The following is a 16,065-nucleotide window of genomic DNA, read 5'->3' as shown; positions in this document are numbered from 1 at the left end:
ACTACGGTCCAGGTATATATTTCACCTTTTCCCAGCATGTATTCTTAAAAGCATCAATATTTCTTAAAATAGTATTTATAGGAAAATCAGTTGTTATAGGCTGAACTGTGTCCCCCTCAAAATTTATATGTTGATGTCCTAGTCCTCAGAACCTCTAAATGTGGCTATATTTGGAGACAGGGTCTTTACACAGGTAATCAAATTAAAATGAGGTCACTAGGGCGGGTCCTAATCCAATATGACTGGTATCCTTCTAAGAAGAGGAAATCTGGACACAGACAATTATAGAAGGTAGATGACGTGAAGTCATAGGGAGAAAATGGCCATCTATAAGCCAAGGAGAGAGGCCAAGGAACAGATCATTCCCTCATGGCCCTCAGAAGAAACCAACCTTGCCAAAACCTTGATCTCAGACTTCTAGCCTCCAGAACTGTAAGAAAATAAATTTCTATTGTTTAAGCCACCTAGTCTGTGGTATTTTGTAAGGGCAACTCTAGCAAACTAATGCATTAGACTGCCACCGCTGCTATTTGTTCAAACATGAGTAAAGTTTAAAATCAAATCTTCTATACAACCTGGTTATCATTGCATCCCAACTTCTATTCCTCCCACCATCACTTTTTCCTTTAAATACTATATACTGTTGATGTGGATCAATGCCAAAGAGTCTTGCCTCAGTAGTGGGGAGAAATGGAAATACATTATTGTAAGGTTCCTCTTACACTATATGTGAAGTGGTATATTACTTGAAGGTAGACTGTAGTAAGTTAAATGTGCATACAAGCATACCTCATTTTATTGCACTTCACTTAATTGTGCTTCGCATATATTGCATTTTTTTTTCCTTGAAGATTGGCCCTGAGCTAACATCTGTTGCCAATTTTCCTTTTTTCTCCCTCTCCCCAAAGTCCCAGTATATAGTTGTACATCCTAGTCGTACGTCCTTCTAGTTGTTCTATGTGGGATGCCGCCATGGCATGGCTTGGTGAGTGGTGTGTAGGGCTGCACGCAGGATCCGAACCAGCAAACCCTGGGTCACCAAAGCGGAGTGTACAAACTTAACCACTACACCACCAGGCCAGCCCCACATATTGCATTTTTTACAAGATCATCCACCAGCAAAAGAGATTACTCACTGAAGGCTCAGATGATGGTCAGTACTTTTTAGCAATATTTTTTATTTAAGGTATGTATATATTTTTTAGACATAATGCTATTGCACACTTGAGAGACTACAACAGAGTATAAACATAACTTTTATATGCACTGGGAAACTAAAAAAATCATGTGACTCACTTTATTGTGATATTTGCTTTATTGCAGTGGGTTGGAACCAAACCCACAGTATCTCCACAGTATGTCTACCCTACAAACCCTGAAGTAGCCACCAGAATAACAAAGAGTTGTAACTAAAAAGCCAAAAAGGGAACAAAGAACAAAGACTAAAAGAATTTGAACTCAGATCAAACACAATCAGCAAAACCAAGAAATGAAACCACGTCAAGTGACCTAGTTATACTGGCAATGCACTCAGTGCTGTTTAGTAATACTGCCATGAGTAGTTCATTGCTGCCTTAAGAGAAAAACTGAAGAACAGATGTTAACAACATCAGTAAAATCTTTAGCAGTAACAAAGAAAAAGTAACTTCAAAACTCACATTAAAACTAAGTTAACTGAAGATGATCTCTCTCTCAAAAAAAAACCTCACTACGAATTACTTGCTCCATTACTGATTTCTACTATGAGAAAAAGGCCAGAAGAAGGGAGGGAAGGAGAGAGAGGGAGAGAAAGAGAGGTGAAGAGAGGAAGAGAAGGAAGAGAGAGGGAGGAAGAGATCGATTCCAAATCTGGAGGATTTAACATAAACATGCTTGTCACTAAGACTCATGATGGGGTAAATTTACTAGAGATAATCATGTGAAACGCTCTATATTACCAAGACGACAGATACTATATTTTTTAATGGAATAGTGTTTAAAAATCACTTAAAAAAATGCAGTGGTATCTGGTATGGGTGATCAGACTAATTCGGATGTTATTAAAGTACAAAAGTTATATGGGCACTGAAATCTGTTACACTGGGGGCTTGCAGCAAAAGTGACCATAATTACCTTTATCACTTAAGAGACATTACTGTTTAAGATCAAGAGGCTTTAAATCCATTCATTCTCCAAGAAAAAATAGTGGTAATAGCCTAATTAACCTTTATCCCTTTGAAGTTCATCCTTGGAGACAGCATCAGCACAGGCATCGAAGTACTTCTGCAGAGTATCAACTTGTCTACATAGGATATCTCTAAATGTTTCCATTTCAGCCAATTTCTCACGTAAACTGTGGCCTTTCTGCAAAACACAAAAAGGTGGATGTAATCTAAGTTAACAAAACAAGAATTTACTTAGTCCTATGGTATTTCATCACCTTTTAAGGTCTACATGTTACTACTAAGGGCATGGGATAGGGAGAGCTGCCAAGTTCAATGCAATACTCCCAGGAATAGACTTGAAACTCACTAATTAGTGGCTTAATAGTGATAAGCCTGGAGGAAATAAGAGAGCAGTAAGCCTGACAATTTGATAATATAACATTTAATATTTTCAAATTAGACATTGTGAGGAAAAATTGTGAAAGACTTTGAAATGGGCAAAAATATTATTGGGTGTCCTTTCAAAGGAATGGTGAGTGTCATCTACAGAACCCTTAGCAGAGGGTGTCCTCTGACCATAGAGAAATCTTTGATTTCATTGCATTTGAATTAATTTACAACTCTTTAAGTAGCAAAAAACTGAGAACAATGTAAATGATTCTTGTCCATGAGATGCAAATCAACTTTGTCCAGTGGAGAAACACCGGTTACTAATCTGTGGATACGGACCAGTTTTGCATTTATCAGCAAAATAATTTCAGCATTCTTCAGATTCTCCTTTGAATCAAACTTTTTTTTATATCTTATCTCATCAATGAATGAAATAAAATAAAAATTCATTTTATGAGTCATGATTTTACCCCTTAAAAAACTATTCTATAACAACTTCAAATGTTCTTTTAAAAAACTATCATTCAGTACTAAACTCGAATTTATGTTGTCTTAACTTAAAGCATTCATAACAACAAACCTTGAATGAAGAGGTGGATGTTGCAGAATAACCACTTGCTCCAGACACTAGGGACACCATTGAGCCATGTCGACGCAAGCTGGATTCAGATCCATATCCAGATTCGGTCTGAAACAGAAAGTAAACTACATGAAAAAAATTAAATAAAAAATACTTAATCATCACAAGAAAAAAATTTGTAACTGTGAGGCCAAGGATGTTAAATTAACTGTGGTAATCATTTCATAATATACACACATATCAAATCATTATGCTGTATACCCTAAACCAATACAATATTATACATCAATTATATCTCAATAAAACTAGAAAACATACTTAATAGAAAAAAGTTTTCTTATAATTAATAAGGTTATTGTAACAGTAATTAGCAGTCTGAGTTCACTCAAGAAATATAGGCAATCCACTGGCACAAGTAATATTAATGTAACTATATTTCTACCTAATAAAGTTTCACTTCAATAAATTCCATTATAAATTATATAAATCATTCCAAGGAAAAAGAAAATACAGTATACTCATGAATATCAATTCCATTGTTATTCAATTTAAATAATGGAGATTCATTTGTCACTATTTCAGTCAGTAACTGCACTGAGATAACTTTAAATATAAGTAATTTAACTTTAACAAATATACATATACAAACACAAATGAGTCCTCGCTGTTTAAAAACTAGTCATTCTAGAAATGTCTATAATTGTGCCAGTGATGCTGCCATTGCATAAAGTACTCCTGACGGGCCTACCACAACCTTTAGAATAATTTTATGATATAGCCACAAAATGAAGCTATCGCATATCATTTTTCGGAGTTCCAAAATAAAAATTTAAAGTCTCATTACTTTAAAACAGTCGCTTCAAACTACATAATTAACCTTGACTACCTTTCTTATTCACACTACACGGCTCAGATTTAGTTTTGGATTTCCCTCAAAAATCTAATCTCATCAAAGATGTCAATATTTTAAAAACACTTTAATAGGGGCTAAAAATAATTCTAAAAGAAAAGTTATAAAACTATTTCGAAAAGTGGCAATGTTATTGATACATCTATTTTGGCTTCTCAAGATGTCTACTTTGAAGGCAAAACACTCATCCTGAATTTATAAGATCTGCTTTTTGATGGCAGAGTGGGGTACGGGGAGCAAGGATGAAAATGGGAAGAAATTATTTTATGGTCACAACTGATATACTGTTAAATGTTCTTAAAAATCGTAACAAGCTTTCAAAATCTCATTGATACGATTTTAGGTAATACTTTAAAGGCTGGCTTTTTCTGAATTCCACTTGCTCTTACACAAGAAAAAAGAAGTTGAGCTTACTTAGAAACTCTAATCACCAATATAGTATTTTGAAAACACCAAATATCTAGCTAAAATTAATAATGTGGAATTTAAATACAGTAACTGCAGGAATATTTTCCCCTTTCAACATGTCTCCTTTAAGATCCCTCATACAAATTGCTCGGCAAAAAAACCCCCCTTCTTTTCCAAATTTGTGTGTTTGTAAGCAGTATTCCTGAACGTGTTTTGCATGAACGTAAAATGCCATTTTGGTTTAGTGAAACATGTACTGAACATGTCCTGCATAGAACAAGGTTTACTTCTTTTAAATACTACAGTAATACTTTGTTATAATAATCCTTTTTATTAAAAAAATTTAAAAAAAAAAGCACAATCTTTTGGCCGCTAGAGGGGTTCAGTACCATTTTCCAAGTAGCAGTATACTTGGAAAGCTGACACAAAGGTTACTATCGGTCAAAGTCCAATAGTAACCTTTAGACTAATTCCTTTACATGTACCTGCACCCTCTGTATCTTGACTTCTTGAGAACGTTTAAAAGCATGATAAATTAAACCATATAGTTCAAAGTTATGAATTTAATAAAGCACCAGAAATGCCTAAGAACTGATTTGAAAACTCTCAAAGTCACAGCTAAATTTTATAGCTCGGTTTAATCACGTGGGAGATACACTTATATATTATCATTTTGCACAGTCTGTTCATCAGCCCATGCACTCCAAAAGCAGTGGTGTAAAATATGCAAAAAGGTCGGCTTAATTTTTTTAAGAGTACCTATCTTTTGAACAGCCTATTCTTTTCTTCTCATAACATTCTCTAGCAAGAAGCACAGCAAAGAAATCGAGACAGAAATCAAGTAACTTCTTCATGGTGTCAAAATTCATCTAGTTATTAGTGGCATAGCCTCTCCATCCCCAAAGTATACTGTCTCTTTCCATTTTAATTATGGGAAGAGATAAAATACAAGTAAGATTAAATGTTAACATGAGAACAATGGAGCATTTTCCAGAAACTGAAATTCTGAAACCCATAATAAAACCAAATAAGCTTGCTACGTTGTGAGCATCCACACATCTACCTTTAATATTATTATTTTAAAGCAAACCACATAAGAAGCAAGCCACTATAATCAGGAGGACAATTTAATCAATAGGGTTGTGACTTAAAATATCATAATAAATTGTAATGGTAACAATGTTACTCTTCTCTAGGTCAATATAAACATATATTTGAGATATAATTTGGCACGACAATTTCATGCTTGTAAATATTAAAATCTCATTTATTTAGCCTTTCAAATACTTATGGGTCCCCCTAGAGAAGCAGTAGCCTCTGAAGCAGAAAGAACACAGGCTAAGAGGGAGAAGACAGCTCTAGCATCACTTTGACCACTAGACAACCAGAGAAGTCAGTCATCACCTTCCTGGGATTAATTTTCTCATCTTTAAAATATGGCTAGTCTAGAACTACTATTCTCTATACCAAAACTTAGGCTAAAAATGTACATATCCAATGGAAGCCAAATCTAAGTGTCCCTTGTTGAACCAGTTGGAGGGATATAATGTAATTTACTCAGAAAAGTAATGTTTACAATGTATCAGATGAAGAGAGGTTCAACCCACAATAATTTCTAGGAATCGCAGCACCTCGTGAATCAAAGAAATTTAAAAATAGATTTAAGAAAACGGTATTAAACAGGATTTTATCATATTCTAACTGCCTAGAACCTGGCAGCACTACAATTAATTTCTTTGAGTAAAATATTTGCTTACCCTTAAGATACTGTTCTCAAACCACACTGGAAAACAGAACATTTACTCAGATTAGTCCTAGAGAGATTTTTTTCAAATCCTAGTCATTCTTGAATCATAATTTAAAAACCAATATTAAATATAATATCTCATTTGAAGGTCATTTATGGGCCCTGGTTATTCATTTTGCATTTTCTTCCACTGGAGCATGAGATGAGCTTTCCTTTACAAAAATATCTAAACAGGCAAAGTGTTATATTGAGATGAGGCTGGAAGGGTTAACCAGGGCCTTATCACACACCCTAGTTAAGTGTTAAATGAATACTGGAGGGGCAAAAGACATTGAGACACTGCCTCTCACAATCCAAAGTACTAAAAAAATGTCCCAATATGATCTAGTCCTGTACAGGTAGAGGGGTAATAACAGCTGCCCTCACTCTCTCCTTGATTTCAGAGCTTCCTCTTTCTTGTACCTAGAATTTAGGGCTTCAGATTCTACAATATACCCTCATACATACAGGAGAAAAGTAAAGTAGACATCAGCTAGCTACCAAGTCCTTCCATTGCACCAAAAGCTATTTAAGAACCCAATCTGTGATACAAAAGATGATTCTAAATAAACTAACTTTGACACTCTGAAATTCAGTCTTTTCTTTTTTTTGTTAAATCCTTCTTCCTTCAAGACAGTGTAGAGGTCAAACTGTCTTTTTTCTTAGTGACATTAAAATGGAGGTGAGAAATAACTAGATAAATCAAATGAGGCTGTATAAAGGAAATCTGTTAAACAATTTTTCCACTCGAGCTTTAGAAAACAAATACTAAGGGATAAGGGAGATCTTTTTTGTTTTGCTTTGAGAGGAGGGCTAGATGAAAGAGTTGAATAATTTTAAGTGGAATATTTTATAAATTAATTCCAGATAGCCACCTTGGATAAATTACAACAACAACAACAGGTAAAAGCTGATACTTGGGACACCATGTGCCAGGCATGATGCTAGCACTTTAAGTGCATAATCTCACTCAATCCTTTCAACAGCCTATGTGAAATGGGGACTCTTATAACACCCATTTCATTGGTGATTTTCTGTAATGTCTTCAGAGTCAAAGCACTGGTAAGTAAGGGGCCAGGATTTCACTCCAGACTCAAGTGCCCATGTTAATCATCATGCTATGCTGCCTCAGCATTGAGTCTCTGCTTCTACCTCTCTCTTTCTCTATTTTCCCACTGTTATTCTCTAGTTCTGGTCACTAAGTGTCTCATTTGGAAAAATCCTCCAGCTTTCTAACTGCTTTCACTCTTGTTCCTCTTGAAATCCTTTCTAGTGTAGCCAGAACAGTCCTTTAAAAATAGACGTCTTTTGATTCTTCACTCACCGTTTTAAATCCTATTTCTCCTAGGATCAAGTGCATACATTGCTTACAACGCCCTGTTAGAGGCAGAAATACAATTACACTAAACCATTAACAGCCTTCATACTCATTTACCATCCATTACTTAAATTGTGTGGCATCAGTACTGCTGTAATGGAGTCTTCTGTTCTAGTATCTATTTGTTGTAAGGAGACAGTATCTGATTTAAAATAGTGAAACTTGAAGAAGCAGGCAAGGATACAAGAAGTGTGTTTTATAGTGAAGAAATCTTTAATAATACCTTGTAATATTTATATTACATCACGACAAACAGAAATGGCAAGGAATAGGATATAGTGGAGTATATGAGGAAGCCATCTGGCGTAAACCTAATTGGGCCTGATTTTGTTCTTCCAAAAGGGCCTGACATGGCCATTGAGCATGCATTGTATATCTGCTTTAAACACTTCCTATGGGAAGAACAAATGTCCTTAACATAAAGGTGCAACTCCCCTCCACACAATGGCATTTCCTTAAGGATAAGCACCTTTCCTTAGGTTAGGAACTGACTGCTGTGCTCACCTGTGACCACCCAGCTCGAGACAACAGACCTGCCACCCTGTTGTGTCCACCAAGACAGCAGACCTACTACCTGCTGCATCCATCAATTGCTGTGCCGACAGAGCAGTCTCATGACTGCTGTAAAAGAGACATTTCAATCATACATGAAACATTCTCTTTCAGGGTATATAACCATTCTGTACCCCCCACTTCTTTGGTGCCCTTCCTTCCTTCGGGAAGCAAGGGCCGGGGCCATGGTCCTCACATTTTGGCTCAGATAAACTCACCTAAATTTTCATTTATAGGTTGGTTATGGATTATTTGTGTTGACAATCATAAGTGCTTAATAAATGTTAGCTACCATTCCCTCTCAACCTCCCACAAAGGCAGGATATTCCTTTATATCTCTACTCCAGAAACATTTATATAGGAGAAAATTTAAAAAAAAAAAAAGAAGCAGCTAGCAGATGTAACAAAATACCAACACTGTTCTCTAATTTTCTTATTTTATGATTTTACCTAGAAAAAAAGGCCAGAGCATATTTTCTTCTAGAAGAACATTTCATAAACACAGAATAAAAAGGTCACAATTCCATTCTTTTTACCTATTTACAAAGAGATTACAGCAGCAAAATAATTAATGCTATTTTTTGAAGCTCCTTTAAATGTCCCAGTAAGAGAAAAAACAGGTTTAATATGTTTAAGCAGTATTCACAGGATTGTTGAAATGTTAAAGATATTTGGCCAGGGGACCTAAACCATTAATTAATTCTTTTCTGCAAAGATCGTAAAAGAAATATATGCACGTAAAACAATGGTCAGCAAATGAATATTCTTTATGACTCTGGGGCTTTGGCCTCAAACTTAAATTTTCTACAGAGGATATGCATTCCTTTCTTGAGGGGAGAAGAGAAATCGAGATCTATATCAAACGATACTTATAACTTATTGCTGAGTGGAGGAAAAGCTACAAAACAGTATGATATTATTTATGTAAAACTGTAAGGCTGTACATGCAAAGAAAAATCTGGAAGGAATCTTTTGCTTAAGAATGAACAGTAGTCATTTCTATGTGGCCTGAATTTCCATTTTCTTTTTTTTTTTTTGTATTTTCAGTATTGTCAATATTGTTTGAATTGTTTACAGCAATCATATATCACTTCTACAAAACTAAAAAAAAATAAAGTCAAAGAACACATTTTTAATCTATCACTCTTAGAAAGGGTAAAAAAATAATTATGCTGGTAAAGCTGCAGGGAAATGAAAATCTGCACATTCTGTAGACGATATGTATGGCCTGTGGCCAAGTGGTTAAGTGCACGAGCTCAGCTTGGGTGGCCCAGGATTCCCCTGATTCAGATCCTGGGAGTAGACATGGCACTGCTCATCAGGCCATGCTGAAGTGGCGTCCCACACAGCACAACCAGAAGGACCCACAACTAGAACATACAATTATATACTGGGGGGCTTTGGGGAGAAGAAGAAGAAGGGAAAAAAAAAAAAAGATTAGCAACAGATGTTAGCTCAGGTGCCAATATTTAAGGAAAATAAAAAGAAGTGTATATTAGTACAATCTTTTTGGAAATCAATTTGGCAACATATATCAAAAGTGCTCATATCTTTAAACCTAGTAATTCTATTTTTGAGAATCTACCATAAAGACACAACTAAACTGCAGAAAAATCCTTTATGTGGGAAAGCAGTAAATACAAATGCAAAAAGAAATACTGAACCAATCTAAAGGTCTAATAATAAGCAAATGAGTACCAAAATTACAGTATAATAAAACATTAACAAAGCTGTGTTGTAAAGAGTAAATAATGTTAGATGGGGAAAAAAAGATGTAAACTTTGTTGTCTTCATAATGTTTTAGAGAGAAAATGTACAGAGAATAAGAAGGAAATACACTAAAATGAAGAGTAATTGTCTCAGTTATAAGAGCGAAGGCAGTTTTGTTTTTTTTTCCCTTATAATGAGCAAATACTACTTTTAAAAACCAGGGTGGGGGGTGCCAATAAAATCTAACCAATAAAACTATTTGCAGGAATGGTTTTAAAAGACTTGACAAGAATTTTAGATCTAATTGTATGGGGAAGTTTTTTTTAAGGGGGTTGACTAGATGATTCATTTTTTGGGAATTCAACTATGAATCCATGAGAAAAGCTAAAATTAACTAGAAAGAGATATTACAAAAAAATTGAGATTGTTGTTCCTGGAATAATCATGTTACCACTCACTGATCAATGTTCTCATAACCATTCAATTTCATTTTGACACAAAATGGGGATAACACCTGCACTGAAAGGCTTCAAGGAGGACTAAACGATAACAGGGGCTACTCAATCCTCTATCCCTCTAGAGAACAAGGGGCTAGAAAATGAGCAGTGACGTAAGCAATGCTATCACCTGCAGACCTTGTATGTCAAGCACAGTGACTTACTATGTGAGTGAAAAATGACAGAACTGTTTTCAGCAAGGATAGCATTTTAACCTGTAAGGACACTCATTTACCTTGCTCCCTATTCTTACTATTCCTAACCTAATGCGGTCTTTCATCTCTCAACACCAAACACGCCCAGAATATTTACCAGGCAATAAAGATAACATAAACAAAATCATTTTTAGGCTGTTAGCCATGTATGATTTATTTGATAAAAAAAAGCAGTTTTGTGTTCTTTGATTTTTTTTAAAGAAACATTTTCTCCCAGCTAATGTCCAATATACTCAGCAAGTAAAATTAGAAAGTAGTTTCCACTGCTGTCAATATGTGTAAGACAAGCCACCCACCATTACTTTTCCACTTCAAATACAGAAAAAGCAGAATCCTATCTCTCCCGGTGACTGTTAGAAATCTTCCCTCCTGATTAAATAAAAATTCAAACACAACACTGAAATATAAAAGATGGCTTTTGTAGCATATAACCTCACTTCAATATTTTCTATAGGAACAGTAATACGGACTAGTTATTTAACTCGAGATTGTCTTTTTTCTTTATCTTTCTTATCTAAAGAAACATTTTGCAAGCAAATTACAAACCAATGAAAGAGAGAAACAAGCTGAAAATCTAGTAATATTCACCTAAATTGTTTTAGTAGCAAATGTACTGTAAGCAGTATAAAAACTTGCAAGTTTGGTAAAAAATTACAGAACACATTTTCAGAACATTATGTTTGTATAACTATTTATCTCACACTATCCTTCGAGCACAAGTAAATAAACAATTAATTATAAATGGACTGAGGGTGGCCAACTCGCAGTAACCTAGAATGAAAAAGCAATCAGATTTTCTCAAGATATTTACTTTGGGAAATGCCAAGAGATTAGTGCAGTTCACAGTTGAAGCTGAAAAGAAGTCAAAGAGAGGGAAAAGGTCATGACGAATCAAGGAAAAAGAGGTTAAGAGTGGAATAGGAGAGCAAAGCTTATGAATAAACATGAGCTATGAAAGAGAGAGAAGAAATAATGGAATGAAACTAAGCTACATGAAATGTAGGCGGGGCAGGTAACAGGAGAGTAGCTCAGTTTTATCAACAGTAAGAGCACTCAGAATTCAGTTTACAGTTCTTTCTTTGCAGGTAGCACATTCTAAATTTTCTTGGTTCCTGGCACTACTCCCATTTCTCAAAGTTAACATGGGTTGGCCTGTACTCTCTGTAACCTAAAGAGTTTAACTAAAATGAATGGACCTAAGGGGGCTGGCCCCGTGGCCAAGTGGTTGGGTTCATGTGCTCTGCTTCAGCGGCCCAGGGTTCCCCCCATTCAGATCCTGGGCGAGGACACGGCACCACACATCAAGCCACGCTGAGGTGGCATCCCACATGCCACAACTAGAAGGACCCACAACTAAAAATGTACAAGAATGGACCTGAGATTTCAATACCTGCAGGACCTTTGCAAATTTTTAATAGTCATCTGATCTGAACAAACAACTATGTTCAGTTTTAGTATTACTGCAAAACTGTTTTCCAAAGTGTTTGCACCAATTTACACCTGTTGCTCCCAGTGTTGTCCTTGTCAACTCTTGGTATTAAGTCCTTTTTTTTTAAGCCACTCTAACAGGTATATTGTGTTCGCTCTATTGTGGTTTAAATTTGAATTTCCCTGATGACTAATAGCATAGAGAACCTTTTCATGTGTGTATTACCCATTCGATATTTTCTTTTATGAAGTGCCAGTTTAAGTCTTTTGACTTTTTTTTTTTAATTGAGCTAGGTAAACTCTTCTTAGATTTGTAGGACTCTGCCTTTTTGACGTAAAATATTGTCAAGTTATATCTCCTCAACCGGCTCCATAGTTAATAGCAGCTACCTAAATATCTTCTTTCTTCACTGTTCATGGAAAATCCTCTGATACCCTCTGTTACCATCTTGGTAAGAGATAAACACCTTCCCCAGATAAAAGAATCTGGCTGAAAACTGTCTAAATTACTGCCATTTATTTCCCTCTTTTCAAGATGATATACTTTATCGAGTATTTAGGCAACATACGGAAGTACAAAGTGCAGATGTTGGCTCAAGTGAATTCAGCCTTCACAATTGTAGGCAATAAAAACTAACAAAGTTATTTTAAAAGCCCTTGACAGCTGAATTATTTTATTCCAGAACAAACCAAGAATATTAAAGCAGGGTGGTACCTTGTTTCCCTCTTTGATTTCACCAACCTCCAAAGTGCTGGTAGTGTGACACTATCTACATTTAGGTGTTAAAAAAAATTTACTAACCATGTATGGATTACTGCAAGCAATTTAGCAATTAACTCCCACTGTTAGGAACAAACCAAATTCCTAATCTTAATGAGAGAAACACCCAGAAACATCATGAAGTTTCTTTGCTGGTTAATACATTACTGTTGTGTATGCGGCTTTTCTACAACTTATCTGAGAAAATGGCAGACCCCTGACTACTCTGGCAGCTATTAGATTTGCGCTTCCCTCAAAAATTAAAACTCTTGAATGTAAAGGAGAGATAAAATTTGGTTCCATTTCCTTACCTCTATCACAGTGGTACAATGCAAACAGGTAAATGGAGAATTGGTTCTAATCCACTGATCCCATGAAATTACTTACTTAAAGTATACACTAAAAATAATAGTTTAAAAAAGTTATATTTGTACTCTTAAGCCTTTGCAATTAAATCAGATCCAAAATGCAAAGCTAAGTTTATATGATAATCATTTATGAAGTAGACAAGCAGAGAAAGAACCTCTAGTATCTGTTAAGAAAATTTTCCAACATTATAGTTGATTAAAAATGGCAGAGATAATATGACTTTACATGACCTTGATATTTAAAAACTGCTAAGAAGAAACAGGTATATTCTGCCACCTACCTATTAAAAAATAGTTTTCTAATAAGTTTATGTCAAATTTAAGATAAAAGAAACTAAACTGTCAAAGCAGCAGAAGTTGCTTAGAGAAAAAGCATGAAAACCAAGCTGACCCTGAGATAGCATGGGGAAAAAATTTCATTATGACCAACAGCAACACAATTTTTAAAAGATCTTTAAAATGAGTCTTGGGCATCACTTAGGTGGCTCAACCATAACAATCTTTTGGTAAGGAATTTTTTTCACACCCCATTTCAAGTAAAATGTATAAATTCCTTTCAAAAATTGTTTTCCACTTAATTTCCTCAGACAGAGATGTCTAAATGCTCAAAATAAACTTTTCTTCTGAAAGGATGAAATGGAGCTTCACATACGAATTAGTGGGCCTTCACAAAGCAAATGAATAAGAACAAATCCATAAGTATTAAATTATAAACAACTGCCTATAGATTCCCACTACAGAAAATCAACATCTGTAAAAATTACCATTTGGATTCTTCCTCCCTAATTGTGTCTTTTTCCTATGACTCCTCATGTCTTGGATAATTTCCAAAATGTGGGGAAAGTCTATGCGGCCCATGACCATCAAAATTTTGAGATCAATGAAGGTTGCTTCCTTATGGAAATAAAGGAATGTCATGATTACCGCAAACTCTCTAAGAGCCAAAAAACTAAACTTTTTCAACATGATTCTTAAATCTGCTAGTGCCAGGACAGCCTTCCTGCTAGTTTTTTTGAGGGTGGGGTGATGTAGGGGTGGGACAGAAGTATATTTCTTTCATGGTAAGAAGAAACTGTGTCTAGTCAAAATCACATGTGTTGGAACTGTAGAAGATTTCAGGAATAATTCTATGATTCTTTTAAATAATAGCATCAACAGATTGTTAATCACATTTCCTTGATAAACTATGCAGAAAATACTCACAGAGGCCTTCTGATAATACATAGACACATCTTCACTAGAAAAATATTAGTTTAATCCAAATAAAAAACAACCATCTTAACTTTACATTCATACACAGTTTTTCATTTTCAAATAATTTTCACGAGCACCATCTCATTTCACCTCCAGACAACATGGGAGATGCCAAGAGAGTAAAAATCCCATCTTTAAAAATCCTTTGTTTAGTGTTGTCTCAGATCCTGAGAAGTGCAGAATATGAATGGACTCCACACAATAAAGTCAGCCTGCTATTTCAAAATAAAATTACTGGTCTGGTATACATACACCCTTCTGTATTTTAAACTGAAATAGAATCGTCAAATTTAAGAACGATCTCAGGCATATCTTTCTTCCACAGGGGCTGCTGGTAATGTCACATTGAATTATGCAATTTCTAATATATTGAGAAAATTTAACTCATGGAATCACCTTTTTAAAACTTTTTTGTAGTGATAACTTATTCTGGAATGAATACCAAAGAGGACAAAACAAGAGAGCTAGACAGAGAATACAGAACCCTACAGTATTTCTCTCAGTAATCACTCTCACACCAATTACGAAGACTAAAGGAAAAAAATGAACTTCAAAGACCATGAACTTCCCCCATAAAATCTATTTTACAGTACTATAAATTATTTCAACTGGAAAATTAACGTGCGCAATGTTTTGCTGATTCCTATAAAGAAGTTATAAATATGAGCCTTTAAGGAGTTTATGGTCTAAAATAAACACTAGAGATACGAAGAACATATAAAAAATATGAGACTATTGTGATTCAAGAAGCCCATGATTTAGGTCAAGAAAATATATTTCACATAAATATATACTTATGGAATGGCAGAAGTGTTTGCTGGCCAAAAGCTCTGGTTCTCAGGTCAGACAGACCTGGGTCTGAATGCTGGCTCCTTCACTAATTAGCAGTTTGACCTTGGACAAGTTACTTAGTCTCTGTCTCAATTTCCTAATCTGTAAAAATAGGATAATAACGTTATTATCATAATTAATAATAATGTTAACGTCATAAGATTGTGAATGAGAGAAAATGTATAAAGCGTTTATCACCATATCTGACACAAATTAATCCTCAAAAATATTAGCTATCAGCTACATTACCACTACATGATTATTATTGCTGAAGAGGTCCTGTAAGACAGAACTCCTGGTGAGTGTGTGCGTGAAATGGATTGATACACAGAGGTTATTATACAGAGTGTAAGGGACTCCTGGGAAGGAAAGACCAGAAACCTCCAACTTCTTCCAGATATTGAAAATTACTCAAACGTGTCAGGGAAGCCCTAACAAAGTCCCAATAGCAAGAAAAGGCAATGAAGGCTCATCTGATGACATCGGAAAAGAAAATGACAGGTCCACTGTTTCAAGTGTCCTGTCCAGTCATCATAAGGACAGGCGGTGCAATGAGGAAGTAACTGTGGATTGAATTAAATGACTTGGAATGATGGGAACCCAGGTCAACTTTGAAATACAACAATCTTGATTTATCATGACTGGGTTATTTTGTTTGCTTGGTTTTGGGGAGGGGGGCACACACACTTCATACTGTCATCTTCTCTCCTTTAAGTAACTTACCAAGGTTGCAAAGCTATTAAGTAGTAGTGCCAGGATTCAATCCCCTATTTCTCAGACCCCAGAATCCAGTGTTCAAACACTAACCAACACAATACAACCATGCTCTTTTTGACAATCCATCGGCAGAAAGA

At 35.3% G+C, this 16,065-nt stretch overlaps 1 protein-coding gene across 6 annotated transcripts in view; it reads right to left on the bottom strand.

Annotated features, from left to right (window-relative positions):
* Positions 1 to 16,065, bottom strand: part of CERT1 (ceramide transporter 1) — a 122,217-nt gene that overhangs the window by 56,565 nt on the left and 49,587 nt on the right. For all 6 annotated transcript variants that reach the window (XM_070571623.1, XM_070571624.1, XM_070571628.1 and 3 more), the window contains exons 4-5: positions 3,115 to 3,222; positions 2,205 to 2,343 (exon numbers count right to left, since the gene is read on the bottom strand). In XM_070571623.1, coding sequence (XP_070427724.1) covers positions 2,205 to 2,343; positions 3,115 to 3,222 — 247 coding nt within the window. The remainder of the gene's footprint in view (positions 1 to 2,204; positions 2,344 to 3,114; positions 3,223 to 16,065) is intronic.

This window comes from Equus przewalskii, chromosome 13 (genome assembly GCF_037783145.1).
Source record: "Equus przewalskii isolate Varuska chromosome 13, EquPr2, whole genome shotgun sequence".
In the NCBI taxonomy this organism is placed as follows: domain Eukaryota; kingdom Metazoa; phylum Chordata; class Mammalia; order Perissodactyla; family Equidae; genus Equus; species Equus przewalskii.
The sequence above is the reverse complement of the archived record's forward strand: the minus strand, read 5'-3'. Positions and strand labels throughout refer to the sequence as shown.